General features: G+C 41.7%; 1 protein-coding gene across 3 annotated transcripts in view; it reads right to left on the reverse strand.

Moving 5' to 3' along the window:
- Nucleotides 1–20,025, reverse strand: part of LOC126299370 (membrane-bound transcription factor site-2 protease) — a 76,186-nt gene extending 56,161 nt beyond the window's left edge. For 2 of the 3 annotated variants that reach the window (XM_049991234.1, XM_049991232.1), the window contains exons 1-3: nucleotides 19,632–20,025; nucleotides 19,223–19,501; nucleotides 3,426–3,529 (exon numbers count right to left, since the gene is read on the reverse strand). In XM_049991234.1, the coding sequence (XP_049847191.1) occupies nucleotides 3,426–3,529; nucleotides 19,223–19,501; nucleotides 19,632–19,706 (458 nt within the window). In that variant the 5' untranslated portion in view covers nucleotides 19,707–20,025. The remainder of the gene's footprint in view (nucleotides 1–3,425; nucleotides 3,530–19,222; nucleotides 19,502–19,631) is intronic. The other variant, XM_049991233.1, reaches the window with a different exon arrangement.
- Between the last annotated feature and the right edge of the window lie 362 nt (nucleotides 20,026–20,387).

A 20,387-nucleotide genomic window follows, 5' to 3' on the forward strand; every position in this document is an offset into this window, starting at 1 on the left:
ATGCTGCCGCTACGAGAAACACCTTTGTTTTAATTATGTCCACTCCGAACCCTGTATCATGTCCATGAGACATTCTCCCCCATTTCCCAATAGTACAAAATGTGCTGCCCTTCTTTGAACTTTCTCAACATACTCCATTAATCCTATCTGGTAAGGATTCCACACCGCGCAGCGGTACTCCAAAAGAGGATGGACAAGCGTGATGTTGGCAGTCGCTTTAGCAGATTTGTTGCATTTTCCATGTGTTCAGTTAATAAAAAGCAATCTTTGGATCGCCTTCCCCACAACATTATCTGTGTGTTATTTCCAATTTAAGTTGTTAGTAATTGTAATTCCTAAGAGTTAAATTGAATTTACAGTCTTTAGATTTTATTGATTTGTCATGTAATCAGAGTTTAACAGATTCCTTTTAGCAGTCATAAGGATGAACTTTCACTTTTCATTATTTTGGGTTACTTGCCAATTTTCACATCATGCAGATAACTTATTTAAATCATTTTGCAATTAGGTTTGATCTTCTGATGACTTTACTACACAATAAATGACAGCATCATCTGCAAACAATCTAAGACGGTTGCTCAGATTGTCTCATAAATCATTTATATAGAAAAATACTGCTTTGGAGAATGTCAGATTTCACTTGTGTTTCACTTGATGACTTTCCATCAATTACTATAATCTGTGACCTCTCTGACAGGGAATCACAAATCCAGTGACATAACTGAGACTATATTTCATAAGCACGCAATTTGATTACAAGCCGCTTGTGAGGTACAGTATGAAAAGCTTTCTGGAAATCTAGAAATACGGCATCAATTTGAAATCCCTTTTTGATAGCACACAACACTTCGTGTGAGTAAAGAGATAACTGTGTTTCACAAGAACAATGTTTTCTAAATCCATTTTGACTATGTTTCAATAGACTGTTCTCTTCAAGGTAATTCATAAAGTTCAAACACAATATACATTATAAAATTCCACTGCACATCAGTGTTAATGATATGGGCTTATAATTTAATGCATTATTCCTATTGCCTTTCTTGAATATCGGTGTAACCTGTGCGACTTTCGAGTCTTTGGATATGGATTTTTCATCGAGCGAGTGGTTGCACATGACTTAAGTATGGAGCTATTGCATCAGCATACCGTGAAAGGAACATAACTGGTGTACAACCTGGACTGGAAAACTTGCTTTTATTAAGTAATGTAAGTTGCTTCACTAGTCCGAGGATATCTAGTTCTACGTTACTCATGTTGGCAGCTGTTCTTGGTTCAAATTCTGGAATATTTACTTAATCTTCTTTGATGAAGGAATTTTGGAAGGCTGTGTTTAGTACCTCTGCTTTAGCAGCATTGTCATTGATAGTATTTATATTGCTTGGTTGCGTCTTGCCGCTAGCATACTTTACATATGCCAGAATCTCTTTGGATTTTTTGCCAGGTTTTAAGACACAGTTTTCTTAGTCTATGCTAAATTTTGAGCTTCTGTAAAAGGTTGCCAATCTTGTGGGTTTTTGCTTTTGATTAAATTTGGCATGCTGTTTTCATTGTTCCTGCAACAGCATTCTGACCTGTTTTGTGTATTATGGAGGACCAGCTTTGTTGTTTGTTAATTTCTTTGCAATAAATCTCTCAACTGGTGTTGATACTATTACTTTCAATTCAGGCCACATCTGGTCTAGACTTACACTGTTAATTTGGAAGGAGTGGAGATTGTCTTTCAGGAAGGCAGCAAGCGAATATTTATCTGTCCTTGCATGTGTTTTGATGCCCATTATTAGCTCAGGATTATTTGTTGCTAAGAGGTCAAGTGTGTTTTCACGCAAAATTATGATAAAAACTTCCACAAATACTGAACCTCCTATGCAATGAGTAGGGACCCGAAAAAAATTTTGCACTTGCAATAAATCTAAATATTGATGTAAATTCTATCTCAAAAGGTGAGAACACAAAATTACCTAATAAATGCTGTTTCATAGCAGACTGTATTCAGGTGAGCTATGTTACCAGAGGTAGAGTGAAATAGCTTTATTTTTTGCAAATAGATATCGAAAATGTTACCTATTTTGGTTACTAGTATTTCATATCATCATGGTGAAGCCCAAACGAAACAATAATGTATAATGTGTTTGCAAAACAAAAAGTGCATGAACACAACAGTGTATTGATGCACTCAATGTTCTGCAGCCACATCAACTGTATGTGGTTGAATGGACTCTAAAAGATACACACGGCATAATGCAACATAGACTCAGCTGTGGGGGCCTAATATCTTAAAACAAAGAAACACACCCATTTATCGGATAGTTAAATTTCAAAAGCTGGTATAGTACAGACACACTACTGTGTTAGTGTTAGGTGGTGAGTGTTTTGAGCTGTAGTTGTATCAAGTACTGGTAGAGGTCAGGCTTTAACTAACTCTTTTATGATACTGCCATCATCAGTAACGAATTTCGAAGTAACCATCACTCAATGCTTTGTGTTGTGTGTTGCTCATTGTTTTCCTTTCTCTTTAAAGAGACTAAGCCAGGTCCATCGCAGAGTTCGATTACAGCCTTCATGAAACCAGAAAGGATCGACAATCCTTTTGACCATGTGCCAGATCGAGTTTTGCAGAAACACAGGAGTGTAGACTGGCTGTCTTGCAAGAGGGAGGCAGGACTCATTTCACCTCACCATCCCCCCCCCCCCCCCCCCGGTTGTCTTAATTATAGTTTGTTCATACTCATGGCTGAATGCCAGTTTATAGTGTCCCCAACTCTGTGCAACAGCGAATGGATAGCAAAACCTGTCAACATATTTCAACCACAGTAAAAGTCTTCCCTTAATGTGCAAACAGTTATTTTCAGTGCTACTTCTATGCTCAGTACATTGTTGGGTCTATCTGTAGCATTATCAAGTATGGGTTGGATGGCTATGAATTCCCATGAATGATTGGAATGTATAATCTACTGATTTTGTAATTATCAAATTGGGCACAAAAAGAAAACGAATGTTGTGAAACACCTACCTTAGATCAGAGAAGTACTCTGATCATTGGCTGGAAAATGTTGCTGTTTCTTAACAGAAACAATCAGTTTGTCAGAAACTTAAATAGAGCCTAAGAAGAAAAAAAGCACAGACCATTTTGGGAAAAATGTGTAAGGAAATAAACATTTCAGTCAAAAAAGTTCCACAATTGCCTTTTTTTTTACCAATTTCAAAGTACTGAGACTTTGTCTTGAGGTACACAGCATATAAGTCAAACCTCACAGCCTAAGTATGGAACTACTGGGCAAAAGATGCAGATCCAATTGAGTGCACCTAGTTATTGTTATTTTTATTATTATTTTATCAGGACTATTTCTTGGCTACCTATTTCCACTGTTTTTCACAACTGGAAAACTAGGAAATATGGGTTGGTTCATAACAATACCTTCACTCACCGAACTGCAGCCACTGCATGACCAAACTCATGAACAATACTGCAAGCAATCATTGTTAATCCATAGTATCCGAGTTCACTTGCTGGCAAATTTACTCCAGGTACCTGCAAGAGGATATCAGCCTCTGTAGCAATTGTCAGCAGTTGTTGACTAGATTGCAGTAGTGGAATACAGTACAGCATTAGTGATAGTCAAAACTTGCAGTCCAGTATACACAAAATAATACAACACTTGCAATATACTTCTAACACTTGCTACATAATTTTTAAATGATTGGAAAACAAGAGAGAAAAAGTACACATCTTGAAAATACTAGTTTGTGCACAATATTACTATGATGGCTAAACAAAAATAAAAAATCATCATTGTGGGCTAAGAATAATCCTTGTTAATGTACAGCACAAAAAAATGTGCTTCAGGGAGTAATAGCGCGAGAAAAATGGCAAAGTAAACAATATTTCACATTTCATTGCCAGTGGAGGTTATGTTCACAGTGAAGACTGCAACACTCAATTTCTGAACAAGTTTCTGAATGTGACACATGCACAAACACTTGTCATCCATTTTCAGGTCTTAGAATTGCAAGGTTTGATTTTGTAGTATTTCATCATTCTACGATTGTAAAATTCCTTATTTTTGTATCATATGCCATGTTCAGGATCACATGTTTTTGCTCAGTTACCCTCTCCACCTTGTCCAAAAACAGATCTCATGTGCCTTGTCTGCCGAGTCACTTACTATCCTCCACATACCCTCTGACCCACCAAAATGAGTGCCATCCTTTTGCCATAGTACCACCCAGGACTGGAGCAACACCAACTTGTCCAGAAGTACAAAATGTTCAAAGACTCAAATGCTTTTGTTACATCAACAAAAATTACTGTTGACTTCAATTTAGAGTTGCATGTGCTCTGCATAAAAGAATAAATTCCAGTTTCAAATGATGTATCTTGTTTGAAACCATGCTGCAGAACTTGAGTGAATTATTTGGACTAAGATGTGAAATTAAAAGTAACAAAACATGGAAAACTGTGTCCATCGTAAAAGATTAGGCCAGAGTCCAGTCACAGCACAAAATTTTAAAACTCAAGTCACACTTGTGTCACCATCAGCTAAAATAGAGGGCAGATCCCCACTAATATTTGCTTCTGCCCTTTCATAATGGTATAAAATGCACTCTGTTGAAATATGGCATACAGAGATTTGCACGCCACAAGCATTGCAAAATGGGGGAACCTCTCGCCAAAGGAAAAAGTCATGTGTAAGAGGGCAGTGCTGAATTTGAAGATATGTGAGGGACACCTCATCCTGTCTGAGCAACCGTCAGGAGGAACATCATGGCCGGATAGTTGACTTCAACCGACCGCAGTTTATTGTCTGTTACCGCCAGCCATTCCTCATCCCACAAGTGCATAAACTTCCTATGTAGAGTAATAATGACAACCTGCAGGGGAATAGGGCACTGTGCCACATCCTGTCCTCTGCAAGCCTGATTGGCCTGTTTTTCCCCGTATCCCCACATGCCCTAGCGCCCAGCAGAATGAAACTGCTTTATTGGCCGCTGGAGCAAGTATAGTTGGTCATACATCAGCTGGGCCAACTTCTCTGCTGGGTACAGGTTCTGTAACAATTGTAAGGCACTATGGGAATCTGAGCAGGTGAGGAACTGTTTGCCGTGAATATGTCTCATCTGCTCCAATGCCTTCAGGATCATGTGGAGCTCAGCAGAGAAAACTGTATATTCATCACGAAGGCGAATCCTGGTGACACGGTCGAGGAACTCTACAGAGCAGCCAAGGGAATTCCCTTGTTTGGAGCTCTCAGTTACACTAGCATGAAACCATGTGCAAACCTAAAATATTAAAAAACAGAGACTGAAATGTAAAATCTGGTGTACTATCTTTCTTAAAATTGGACACATCTAAAATAAGTCTGGGCCTCTGGAGGAGTCACGGTGGAAATCTGGTCCAATCTTGATGTAAAACATTAAGACCGACCACACCCACTGCTAAAAAGCAATCCCGTGCCCGAATCCCATACAGCCTTGTTGCCCATTGCCAGTTACAAAAAAGCATTTCCATTGGAGGCTGAACAATGGTATGGTATGCACATGTGTATGTTGTGGACAGTGTTTTATACGCCTGGCACAATGTAAGGAGCTGTCGCCTGGTGTGAAGTGGCGGTTCATAAGCCTCTGCACAGAAGCTTGGTATGGTGCTTCTTCTGAATGCCTGAGTGGCCAACCGAATCCCACGTCTAGCATCATTAAATATAAGGCTCTCACAGACCCATACACTGTGCACCCATAACCGATCTGAGAGCGCACAAAGGCTCTGTAAAATTGGAGCAGAAAAGTCCAGTCTGCTCCCCATGTAATGTGGCTAAGACATTTTAAAATACTTAGAGCCTTAAGGAGCATTTTTTTTTTGGCCCAGAAACCACACTTGGTCTTTAAAATTAATATCAGTGTCCTTCATCCTCAACTCAGGAAAGTTAAAATGGGAATGAGAAGTCAAAAAGAATACAATAAAACCAATCTTCTGCACCTATTAATGCAAATGTAGAAGAGTTAGTTGCAACTGGTGTGTTGCTGTTGCAAGGTCTACAGATGAGCAAAACACAGAGGAGTCATCCACAAACAAAGAACACTGGACAGAACTACTCACAACTGGCGTAATGTCATTGATAGCTATGGCTAACATAGTCGCACATAAAACACTACCTTAAGGGACACCGTTCTTCTGCTCAAAGTGATCAGACAGGACGCCACTGACTTGGTATCGGAAATACCATAGTGAGAGAAAGGACTGAATAAAAATGGGAAGATATCCACTAAAGCCCCATTCATGAAGCTGCTTGAGGATAAGATGCCTCCAAGTAGAATCACAGGCGTACTCGATGTCATAAAATATACCTAGAAGGTGATGCCGGTGCAAGAAAGCCTGTTGTATAGCTGCCTTCAGGAGGGCCAGGTTATCAAAGGTGAACCCATACTGAAAGTGACTAACGAGTTGCCTGGATTCTAAGATCCAGACAAGGTGACAGTTTACCATCTGCTCCAAGGTACAAGGTGGCAGTTGACCATCTGATCCAAGGTGTTTCTCATATAGCTAGAGAGGGCAACACTATGATAACTACTCAGGCATGTACTATCTCTGCCAGGTTTTAAACAAGGAATTAAAACTACCTCACACGACGAGTCGGGAAAGTGACCTGATGCCCAAATGGCATTAAAAAGTATGTAGAGGATATCTTTGTTTCTCCTTGTGGGCAGCACACTGTGATGTATTCTGTCATGACCAGTCTATGTGTTACAAGCCGTAGACAGTGTAGATTCCAGCTCCCATCTGGAGAATGGGCAGTTGTAATTTTCATCAATGGTGGACCAGAAGTCCAAACTTCTCCTCTCAGCAACTGCTATGTGGCACTGGAAACCTGGATCCTGACTGGCAGTTGCAGTAACTGTGCCAAAGTAGGCTGCCACAGTCTGGGCAATGTCTCACACACTGGTTTGGAGGTGCTGTTCCTCATTATAGCAGGCATGGGGCATCTCCCGCCTCTCCCCGAAATTTTCCTGATGATCTTTCATACAACAGAACTCTTTGTGGAATGATTATGGGTGTTCAGGAACTGCTGCCATGACAACTTCTTGTTCTTTAGAGTAATCTGGTGACATTTTGCCCTTGCCACCTGAAAGCCTGCAAGATTCTCTGCAGTTGGCTGGCACTTGAACCTATGCACAGCTGCATGCCTAGTCCTGATTGGAGAGCAGCACTCGTCACTCCACCAATGGACAGGCTGCCTTTTCAGCTGCCCTGTGGACTGTGGAACACGTCAGTGGCACAGTGGATCATTTTGGTAACACGATCCACCCATACCTCGACATTGACACAATGTTCAAACTGGGCTAACTGTAAAGTGTCCTGTCTGCTCTACAGAGCACCCATTGTGGTGGTTTCCTTTCGTGCTCCATTCCACTTGGCAGGTGAATTCAGAGCAGAGTGATCACTTCTCTACAAGCCATTGACTACTTTCCATTGAACAGTGTGAGCAAGGGCTAGAGAACAAACCAGAGATCAGTGGCAGAGAACGAGCTAGTTGCAGTGAAGAAGTGTGTGCTCTGTCTCGTATTTAGCAAACATGCATATGATGACACGAGAAGTCTCTCAGTTGCTCCAGCCCTCGGGCTGGTGGTGGTAGATCCCCAGAGCACACTGTGTGAATTAAAATCACCAGAGAGGATGAAGGGGTGGGGAGCAGTGTAAGGTGGTCCTTGAAGGACTCTTCGTAGAGCGCATCATTTGGAGGCTTGTAAGGGAACATATTGTCAATGGATGCCACACATGCACTGATATTGAAACTGCTTGTAAATTCATTGTAAAGGGGAGAGGTGAGGAATGGTAGTTGTTACTGATCAAAATTCCTACCTCTCCTCTGTATGGTTGTTTGAAATTAGTCTCCCAGAAACACAAACACAGTGGTCTATCCTGAGGTAGTAGACATCCCCACAAGTTCAACTTTAGTATGGGAGTCATCTAGCATGGGCGGTAGCACCTTCATCCTGTCTCTCTGCTGGGGTGAGAGACTGCGACAGGCGGAGGTTCTGTCGTGTGGCGAGACGATCGCCTCACACATACTTCATACTCCACCATCTCTGGAGAGGAGGCAGATGAAGCATCAGGTAGAATCATGTTGACATGGTCCAACAGTTTACTACTTGATTGTACCTGAAGGACTGATGCAAAAGATGTAAGATGTAGCAAATGCAGGGGGCTGTACGGACTTGTAGATATTTTTCGTTTCACCGTAGGGGATATGCTTTGTTGTTTTTATTTTCTGTACTTTGCATTCCTCTAGAAATATTCTGCAGGCCATACTCCAAACAGCAGTTTATACATTTGATAGGAGACGAACAACCAACTCCTTCATGAGCTGCCTTACTGCCGTAGCCACATGTCACTTCTCCCTCACACCCAACGGCTGTATGTCCAAAACACTGGTATTTAAAACAGCACATTGGGTTTTTTCTGACATGCAGCCACATGTTTAGGTGAAGAAAGCCTGCCTTGATATGGACTGGGAGTTTGTTGGTATTGAAGGTAAGAATACAGGAGTTGGATTTCACCAGGATTCCATCTACCCTTTTCATAATGTTATGAACATCAACAGTTTCCTCCTGAGCCTACTCACTCTTCAATTCTTCTATAGGTATAGCAACTAAGTCCCTACATAACATAACACCTTTGCTGAAGTTCAAGGTGCTATGGAGCTCGGTGTCAATAGAATATTCCCCCAGGCACGTCGCTCTCTGTGGGTTAACAGCTTGTTGGGAACTGGATGTTTCTGCCAACAGCATTCCATTTCACAACCACTTTACAGATTTTAGAGTCTTAGCAATTTCTTCTAAACCCTTCTGGATCCCGAAAGGCGAGACTTTCTCAAAATTTTCTTCTTTCCTTTTTATTACTAAAACACATTCTGATTACCAGCCTATGTTCTGTTACTCTATATGTTATTTACTCCCGCACCTGGATGGCTGGCTGCCTGAGCTCTCTTATTAGGTTGGGTATTGGTGCCTACCAACGGTCCACCCATCCCACTCGCAGATATAAAATTAAAAGTCGAAGGATCCATTTTGGTCCCACGAACCAGCTAGGGAACTAAAAGTCTGCCCAGACAGAGCCCCACATGCCTGAGTAAAGCCTTACACAACTGAGGCGCAGCTGGTTCCCCAGATGTTGCCTGCTAGCAGCTGTTCCACCTCAACAGCCATGCATCTCCTACGCGGCACAGACTGTTTTGCCATCCTCGCAATCCAGGAGGTCAAGACAAGATCCCCGAGACATACAACGTTCCACTGTTGTGCCACATGGTGGTTCTGAAGCATGTCAAGAGCTTACGGTGACAAAGGACTGGTGGTGCTTACCGTCCCTAGCTCAGGAATCTCGGGGTTGTGGAACTCATACTCATCAAACAAATGCTGAGCCCTTAAAGGTGGGTGGCCTGACTGCATGTAAGTGACTTATTTGGTGTGGAATGAGTGGCCAATGTTGAAATGGCAGTATTGTTGGTGGTTGATGTGGATGGAAAATATGATGGAGCCATGTGCGATGTGAGGGTCACCACTAAGGAAGGTGGCTTCACAACCTGCAACCATCTGGATCTTCACAACAACCACTTTTCACAAATGTGCACGTCAGAAACCTCTCTACAACATAACTTTTGTACCTGTAATCCCCCTAGCCTTAACCTTCACTGGCCACATCCTCCTCTGCCTCTACCCCTTTCCTCCTCCCACTCCAGCCTCACACATGTGCTCTATCTTCCCAGCTAACCTGCATAGTCTTTTACCTTTCTCTGCTTCTCTCTCCTGTTCACCCCTCCCCAACCACATTCTGCACTAAGCAGCCAACATTGCCTGTCCCCAAATAAATGTGTACTCATCCCCCCACCCTTACCCTGCTATCCCATTAATCCCCCACCTACACGTCTAGAAGCCAAATTAATATGAAAGACACTTTGGTCACGTGACTTAGTATGACACTGTTCTTCATAAATATAAATGTTATAATAGACATTTGAATCTTTAGTGTTTAGCAGTTTAATAATTGATTCAGTTTCCTCCTTACCATTTTCCTAAAGCTGTTTGGTACATCATTATCTTCCAACACCAGCCAACAAAGACTCTGCATACATGTCTGTGCTAATACAATTTTGATTCAACTTGTGAACTTCTCACAGGAAGAGAATATTTACTATTTTACAAAACTCTATTACATCAATTGCAGTTTCACTGCCCTACAGAATAGCTATAATATGGTCAGCACCTACCTTACATGACAATATTTTTTCCCAAATACCATATAATTTTAGTTGTGTTTTTAAAGCTCCCTATTTGCTTGGTGTAATGCGTGGGCTCAGCCTGTCTAATGACATTATTCAGTATTTAGCAATGTTCTGAAACTCTACAGCTGGGCTATGACTTTTTTAGCATAATATGAAACAGTTTATCCTTCAACATGGCATTCTAACATCATTAGTGCCAGAAACTAGTTGCTTATTAGCAATGCATTTCTGTTTGAATCTTTTTAATAAAAAAATATGAAAGTTAAATTAATTACACTTAACAGTGGAAAGAAAAAACACAAATGTCTTACAAAGATAAAGCCAGTAATGTAAATCATCTTCTGCTAAAGAGAAGTTCTGCTTAGATCCTTCTACTACAACAATACCCAACATCTCATGGGACCTGACAAATTTGATAAGAACCATTTATAATAACTAGGATTGACCGTACTTTCAGACTGGTTATAATGAATCGCCAAGTTCATATTAAATTTGTTCCATATATCTTGCAAACAATAAAACTATTTCTTTTTTCCTTCAAGGTTTTACAAGGTAGAAATAACCTAAATATTTATCAGTTATAGTCTGATCCCTCTAGGATGGACAAAGCTACGGTGGATATCAGAAAACAATTAGGCTAAATAATCAAATAAAAAACCTCAGCAAAAAACACCTCTTATGTACAAGCACAGGCGGAAGGCACAATTAAATTGGATAACAAGAAGAAGTTGATAACTGGGCCATATCACACTTAGAACATTTTTGTTTTACTGCTTCAAAGGATCAACATTCCATTTCCCAACACCTACATCATCACCGAAGTCAAATTCTAGCTCAGTTACGCAAGGAAGGGAAAGGCATTAGCTGTTGCATTACCGAAGGAACCATTCAGGATTTGTGTGGTGCCATTAACAGAAACTAGCAAAATTAAGGTCCCAAGCCTCTCCGGGGGACACTACCTTGACAAAGCACTGTCCGTGCAGGTGGAGAGGCTTGCGTATTTGCATGAAGCTGAAGGCTATGCCGAAGGTAGAGAACCTACTGCCGGAAAGACCTCAGCCGATGGATCAGACTAAGAGTGTCCCGGAACGTCCCATCTTCCCTATCCACTCCTAATCGTACCCAACTCCCTGACCCAACCCAAGGTGTGACGCGATCTGTGCCTAGGGCTGCATGGCACATGGGAAGATGTGTCGCAAACAGAGCCTCAGGGATACTGGGCGACCTCCCTGAGCAAGTAGCCTTACACCACATGGAATATTAGTGGAGTGGACCTTGTAGATCCCCAAATCTTTTGGGACCAATACGGACACGTCTAAAGAAAACAAAGAAAAACAAACTGAGGGGAAAATTGAGACCTCAAATATCCAAATACGGGGATTGGTACTGATGGAAGGAATTTCCATGACTGAATTAGGGTCTAGACCTGAGCCAGAAGTGGGAACTGTAACTGAGAAGCTAGACCAGATTAAGATCAAAGCCTTGTCTGGGGCCCAGAGGAGGAAACTACTCAGGAAACAGAGGAAAAAGGAAGGGAAAGAATGGCTTCCTAAAGACAAGTGGAGGGAATTAAAGGGACTTGAACCTAAAACCCCCAGGAAGAAACTGTCTTAGGTTGAAGGGGATACGCAGACACCCGCTACGTCAAAGACAGGTAGCAAATGCATAAGGGAGGAATCAAAGACTCCCTCCTCGCTGGATAAAGAGTCCAGAAAAAAACAAGCCAAGAAATAGGGAAACAGACCTATAGTACTGCAGTCTCGGTTTTTAGGCTGGCAGTTATCCAGGAAGGCTATCCATTGGTGGCCATCACCTCGCAGCAGGAGGAACTGGTACAGGTGGGCCTCTTTGAAAAGATTGCGGGGAATGCTGGCCCAGGACCCAACTTCAAGAAGGTCTATCTAGATCATGGTGCCCTCATTTTTGTCTGTGAGGGGGGTGCACATGGTGGAATGGCTCAAGGACAAGGTGCCCATGATATCCATGTGGGAAGATGCGAAGCTGCTGATTAAGATGACAGCAGAGCTTCTGAAGACCGCAAAGGTATCAATATGGGTACCAAAGATACTTAAGGAAGTCTCTACTCTGGAAAAATAGGGGCCCAGAACCCAAAGTTCTCAACAGAAGATTGGAGAGTGATCAAACAGAAGGTTTCCACCGGAAGGATGAACCCTGGTAGTGGAGGTCGGAGAGAAGTCCCTGAAGACAATGCGGGAGCACGACATGAAATTGTTTTTAGGGTTCTTGCAGATCACCGTCAGGGTTCTCGAAGACCTCAGCAAGATGGAGACCGGAGGTGCTTAAGATTAATCTGCAGCACAGTAAAGGGGCTTCTACTGCCCTGAGTCGCTGCCTGGGGAGGCAGAAAGTGGATGTGGCCCTGATACAAGAACCCTATTTATATAAAGGGCACCTCGGTGGCACTGGAGGTAAGCTAATTTATGCTAGAAATCTAAGAAACTCCAGAACATGCATCTATCTAAGAAATGGAATTTCTCTCATGCCAATGATGGATTTCTACTCTAAGGACTTAGTGACTATTAAAATGCAGCAATGTGAGGAAGCTATCATGAGGGAAATTGTTTTGGCCTCAGCATACCTTCCTTACGGATACAACCCTCCTCCTTCCTTGGAGCCATCCTCATCGGACCACATGTACGTTAAATTCAAGGTTGAAATGGGAATAAGACAGACCATGACCTTCAGGAATCCCAGGAAAACAGACTGGGAGACATATAGGACGGACCTTGATTTAGGCTTACCGGACGTTAAAACCTCGATAAGGAATCCAGTAGAATTTGAGGAAGTAGCAGAGCCTATTACCTCTGCAGTAGTGACCTCATATTAGGACAAATGCACAATCACCAAGAAGTGCACAAATAGGAGTGTGCCTTGGTGGAATAACAACTTGGAAATGCAAAGAAAACAGGTACGGAGACTGTTTAATATTGCGAGACGTAAAGGACATGGGCTGAATATCATGAGGCCCTTGTCAACTACAATCTTGCAATCAGACAAGCAAAGAAAGCATCCTGGAAGGCATTCTGTGTGGAAGTGGAGAGCACGGCTGCACAAGCCAGACTTCACAAGATTCTCACTAGGGTACCCAACCAATCCAGGAGGCACGTTGAGGAAGGAGGATCTACATCTACATGGTTACTCTGCAACTCACACTTAAGTACCTGTCAGGAGGGGGAATATACAAAGACAGCAAATGAGATGCTGGAACTGCTCCTCAAACCTCAGTTTCCTCAATATACTCTGCCGGACAACACAGACCAGAATGTGATACCGGAAGGACAATGGTTCTCAGGCACTAGAAGAGAGGACTGGGAATCGGCCAAGGAGTGTGTGAACTTTAATGAAATCCAATGGGCAGTGGGGACATTCCAACCATTCAAGTCACCTGGCCCAGATGGAAATTTTCCAGCTCTACTGCAACAGGCAGGAGAGAGGCTCATAAGAGTCCTATGCAGACTGTTCAGGGTAAGCCTAGCAATAGGAATCATTCCCAATGCTTGGAGAGCAAATGAAGGTTGCTTTCATTCCAAAGCCTGGGAGAATTGATCATACCAAGGCTAAGGATATGAGACCAATCAGTCTGTCCTCCTCCATTCTCAAAACATTGGAGAAATTGGTTAATGTAAATGCTGGGGAGAGGAGGTTAAGTAGGCACACTCTACGTTCAAACCGACACACATATCAATCAGGTAAATCACGTGAGACAGCTCTCCACCAACTCTTTGTGGAGAAAGAACTTCACTTCCAAGAAATAGCCCCCTGCATCTTCCTGGACATCGAGGTTGCCTTCAGTAACACGACCTTCGATTCCATGGTAAGGGCAGCAGATGTGCATGACCTGGTGACCACAATATGCAGGTGGACCAGGCCAATGTTTTGTGGAAGGTACAGGCTACCATGATGAATGAAAAGATGGCAATTAACACCACTAGAGGCTGCCCACAAGGAGGACATTTGTCCCCTCTATTATGGAATCTAGTGGTGAATGAACTCATTGAGGAATTAAATTCCAGACAATGCTTCTACCAAGGATACACTGATGACCTTGTCATAGTAATACTTGGCAAATTTACTGACACAGTTAGAAATATGGCACAAGGAGGTTTGGACATCGTGCAAAATTGGTGAATTAAACAGGATATGAGGGTTAATCCTAAGAAGACTGTTGTGGTGCCATTTACGAAGAGTCATATTCAACACTTTTAGCTTGGAATCTAAGGCTCTTCAATGAAACTCTACCTGTGAAGGGGATAGTGAAATATCTAGGGGTAACCTTAGATGAGAAGCTAACATGGACCCCTCACATTACGAGTATCTGCTCCAAGACAAAAAGTACTCTAGTGAGTACTAGAAGGGCTTTTGGCAAAACTGGGGCTTAAGCCCCAGGGGTATGCACTGGATATACACCACAGTGGTCAGACCTAGGATTTCCTAAAAGGTCGTAGTGTGGTGGAAGAAGGTAGAACAGCAGGTTGCAGCTAAGGAGCTTGCTAAGGTGCAGAGATTGGCCTGTTTAGCCACAGCAGGTGGAATTAGGAGCACACCAACTGCTGCAATGGAAGCCATGCTGGACATACCTCCACTACCCCCTTTGGGTCAAGGTGGAGGCAGCAGCTGGGGCACAGACTTAAAACTGGCAACAACTGGGTTTCATCTACATTTACATCTACATTTATACTCCGCAAGCCACCCAACGGTGTGTGGCGGAGGGCACATTACGTGCCACTGTCATTACCTCCCTTCTCTGTTCCAGTCGTGAATGGTTCGCAGGAAGAACAACAGTCTGAAAGCCTCCGTGCACACTCGAATCTCTCTAATTTTACATTGGTGATCTCCTTGGGAGGTATACATAGGGGTAACCAATATATTCGATACCTCATCCAGAAACGCACCCTCTCGAAATCTGGCGAGCAAGCTACACCACGATGCAGAGCGCCTCTCTTGCAGAGTCTGCCACTTGAGTTTGCTAAACATCTCCGTAACGCTATCACGGTTACCAAATAACCCTGTCACGAAGCACGCCGCTCTTCTTTGGATCTTCTCTATCTCCTCCGTCAACCCGACCTGGTACAGATCCCACACTGATGAGCAATACTCAAGTATAGGTCGAACGAGTGTTTTGTAAGCCACCTCCTTTGTTGATGGACTACATTTTCGAAGGACTCTCCCAATGAATCTCAACCTGGTACCCGCCTTACCAACAATTAATTTTATATGATCATTCCACTTCAAATCGTTTCGCATGCATACTCCCAGATATTTTACAGAAGTAACTGCTACCAGTGTTTGTTCCGCTATCATATAATCATACAATAAAGGATCCTTCTTTCTATGTATTCGCAATACATTACATTTGTCTATGTTAAGGGTCAGTTGCCACTCCCTGCACCAAGTGCCTATCCGCTGCAGATCTTCCTGCTCTTCGCTACAATTTTCTAATGCTGCAACTTCTCTGTATACTACAGCATCATCCGCAAAAAGCCGCATGGAACTTCCGACACCAGCTACGAGGTCATTTATATATATTGTAAAAAGCAATGGTCCCATAACACTCCCCTGTGGCACACCAGAGGTTTCATTCAGATCTCCAGAATCACACACTAAAATAGTGAATGAGGTAAATATAGGAATGGCTGGGGAAATGCCAGCTGACTATATAACAACTTCCAACTACTTCGACAAGCCTTACCATATAACAACTGGAAGCAGGGAACAGTGGAAAAAAACAATTTGACACCTTACGGGGGACATCGTTTGTTTCACTGGTGGGTCAAAAATAGATCAAGGTGTTGGGGCAAGGGTGTACGGGGTTTAGCCACGACTGGAGGGCATCATCTCTCTAGGAAAACTGGCTTCCGTATTCCAAGCTGAAGTTACTGCAATCAGGGCATGTGTGGAGAATATGCATAGGGGCTACAAGGATCGTAGCATCTACATCTATTCAGACAGCCAGGCAGCCCAGAAACCACTGGCAGCTGCTGCAACAAGATCTAAGATTGTTGCAAAATGTCACAGGGCTCTGGTGGAGCTAAGGTGAAGCAATAGGGTAAACCTAGTGTGGGTCCGTGGCCACTCAATGATCTGTGGCAATGAACAAGCTGACAAATTGGCTAGGATGGGGCAACAACTCCATTTATTGGATCAGAACCTGTCCTGACAATAGCCAAGGCTATGATCAAATTAGAACTACGGAAGTGGTGTAGGAAGCAGCATGTAGGATATTGAACCAAGGTCCATAAACAAAAACATGTCAAGGTAATGATGCCCAAGCTGTGTTTTAAAAGAAGCTCTGTAATCCTGGGATTGAACAGGAAAGAGATCAAACTCACCTGCCTTGGGAATTTCAAAGAACACCGACACACATTGGATATAATGGAAGAACACCCTAAACGTAGGATCTGTGAGGAGGCTGAAGAAATTGCACCACACGTAATCTTCAAATGCATGGCATTGGAGAGTAAAAAGATACAGAATCTTCGGGACAACTAGACCTGAAGAAATTGTGTCTAACAAAAAACTGGTAGAGGGACTCTTTGCACTATTTAAGGGCACTGGTTGGCTTTATTAGATATACAGGTAATGATACTGCACAATAAACTTAGTTTTGGTGCGGGTAGTGGCGGGTTAGACCCAAGCTGTTTTAGCTTCCCTGTTACAATAAAATCACAGTCCCAAGCCTTTTCCTGAATATAAGCTCATATTATACCACTGTACTGCAATGACAAGACCTCAAACTGCCAATCATGGATCTAACACTTCAAACCTGAAGTGAGAGCTTCAGTTCCATAATGTGTAGCACAGTAAAATTTTGGGTCAACTGAGACAACTGATACCAGGTATCGGCTTTGTACCATAACATACTGACAAAGTATGTGATGTCATTAGTGTGCACACAGAAAGAGAACAGATCACTGACAATACTTTTTTTTCCATCTATATTAGTAGGTTGTGGTGACTGACTGACCTGTAGCACAGCCTGAGTTCCACAGTAGGTTGGAAGGTGATAGTTTGGTTGAGTTGCTTTACTGGTACTGAAACTTCAATTATTCAAAAAAGTTTGTATTTTCCATAAAAAGACAGAAGTAAAAGCTTGTTGAATGACAGTAATTTTCTGCTCCCAGAAAGATCACTGTATGGAGTACACCACAAACGAGGATAAATAAGTTAGCTATACTGTAATTAACAGAGTTTACACACCAAAATTATTATTATTTTTGGTGCAACAGCAAAAAATGAGTAATGTGCAAAATAATGGCAAACATGGCATTATGGTCCCTTATTAGTGTGTAAAGAATGGCACATTTGCCCATCTTCAAAATGTATGCTGATAAGCTAAATGTACAGTTGTATAAAAACTTGAGAAGAACATGACTAGAAAATATTAATCAAATGATAACATTATTCTTCTAACATTACGTTTCTAGCAGCGGAATGCTGACATTTTTATCAATGAATCTATTTCACACAAACTGTTCTGATCATGACATGACATTCAAAAGAAATACCACAATTTTAGCCTACGTCTTGATTTGTAATACAAAGATACTAAAAGGCCACTGAAGAAACTACCAATAACTTGTATTTGTTTTATATAAATGAACCACGGTGTTGTGTCAAAAGCTCAAAGAATAAATGTGAACATATACACAACTTGTAAGAAGGGAAAAAAATCAGAATAATAAAATGTTTTATTACTCTCCGGACTAAAAATTACTATCAGAGCATTAATAGCAATCAGCTGCAGCTGCTGCTTCTTCTTCTTCTTCAGTTTTTTCATGCTACACTGCATTTGCTTTACATTCGTACACTGTCACCATTATTGATTTACGTGTTCTTACCTACCCTCAACCTCAAATAACTCCTATGATTCATGTATCCTTACCACATGAGATGGTGTAGTCATTAAGGGGCTGGACTCACATTTGGAAGGAAAAGGATTCAAATGCTCAGCTGGCCATCTGGATCTACATTTTTTGTGATGTCTCTAAATTGTTTAAGACAAATACCAGCTTGGTTCCTTTGAAAATGGCATTGCTGATGTCCTTTCCCTTCCTTCTCCAATCCGTGCTTATCCTCCATCTGTAATGACCTTGTTGTCAAAGGGGTGTTACAACCCTAATACTACTCCTCACTTATACTTTTGTACACTATCCTACACCTGGATTAGAATAGGCCAGTTTTACTGATGTGATTTATTTTAATTGTGTGCTTTGTTTCTCAGTGTGGTGTTCATAACAGGATAAAAAAATGCACACAGTAGAGCTGAGATATTATCCTTCAAAGTGACTTCACTACTGCATGTTAATGGAGCAGGTGTGGTCACATTGTGTACAGGATCTTATAGCTGTTGTTACCATAGTCATAATGCAAGTGGGTAACATTGGCTAACAGTTAATCACTTTGTTATTCTGATCCAGGTGTAATTAACACAATAAAAACAACTCACAACCAACAAAATTTCTTATCAAGTACATCTGTACACCACACATTAAGTCCATCCACCCACATCATTCCAGGCGTGGAAAGTTTGCACCATTCTTGAGTTGCCTACCACTTAATGCTTCTTCAGTGGTACCAGTTACTGAAATTACTGGCTCTCATGACGGCTGTTACAAACAAGTATTAAGATGAAGTTTTAATTGATAACAATACGTTCAAAACCCATGAACCATGTAGCAAATTAAATTAAATGGTTCTTCCATATTCTTTCTAAATACATATAACAAATGTGTAGCGAAAGGAACAAAAATCATCGATTTATCAGTCTGTTGTGACGAAATAAAAAATCGAAAATTACTAGATTTCGCCAACTGAAAGATACAAACCTCCTATAAGCTATGTAAATTTGAAAACCCCTGGCATCAACCACGCAATAACCACTGTAATGATTATCAGTTTTGTACCTAGTTCTCTATGAAATATACACTCACCAAAGGTTCCAGGGTAACAGAGTGCTTACGATCGTGATCAACAGAGGCTGTCTGCCAGAAGTCAAAACACGTTTTAATCGTTATGTATGTTGCAAGGGGAACTAGTGCTAGTGACACCCAAGAACCAACTGTGAACCAGCAGCGCAACAACTTTGGGTGCCACGTCCCCCATTTTTGAAATATCCTGTTAAATGCTGTAGTAAACCATTTTATTTTAAACGGTTCAATATTAAGTCCAACATTCTGAAGAAAATAGATGTATGGGTAGTGAGAGCAGCTCTGAAAAGAAAGAAACGTAATGTTTTATATGGCCATGATGCAGAAACTTTAAAGCTAACCCGCCGAGGAAGAGTTTACATCTATTAAATTACCGAACGCTACGAGATACATTCAGTTCTCTACAAATTACCTTAAATAGTATATCGAAGAAGTAAAGGCCACAGTGCACTACCACCACTCCGACAATAACATTCATGAAAGTCATTTTCAGGGTAACAATCAAATTAATTTATTTATGAAACCGATGTGGAAGAAAACTGACAGCTACTTGTGTTGAAACCTGGGGCTAAGAGTTTCCATAGCGCACTGAACTCCTACCGATGTGTCAGAAGAAGTAAGAAAAGAAGTACGAACAACACTGCACATCACACTTTATTTAACATTACATACAAAAATACTGTGTGTTAGAACTATCATAACGCCCTATCTAACATTACATCACAAAATACTCATGCGATGCATCTATCATGTCTTATCGCATACACAAACACGTTGTTTACAAACTAACTGGCAAAGATCTCACTGTACTTCGTCACGACCAATGCCATTATCTAATGCACGCCAGTGAGATTGTTGGAATGCTAAACACTTAAATAACATGCACTAGAAATTGCTGAATAAGAACAAAATTTATTTACAGCTTGCAACATTTACACGACATTATTCGTGCACTGAATTCGAGTGAATCCAAGAGGTACCAGTGACTTAAGGCCTGTCCAGTATTCACAAGCAGATCTGTTTGCGCAAATTTCTGCGCACATCATATCTGCGGAAACAGATTGTGATAATGATGATGTTTGGTTCGTGGGGCGCCTAACTGCGCTTTCATCAGCGGCTGTACTCATTCCCAATCCGAACACTGTCAAATCTAGCCACTTTCATGAAT

The sequence above is a fragment of the Schistocerca gregaria genome, chromosome X (genome assembly GCF_023897955.1).
Source record: "Schistocerca gregaria isolate iqSchGreg1 chromosome X, iqSchGreg1.2, whole genome shotgun sequence".
Taxonomy (NCBI): Eukaryota; Metazoa; Arthropoda; class Insecta; order Orthoptera; family Acrididae; genus Schistocerca; species Schistocerca gregaria.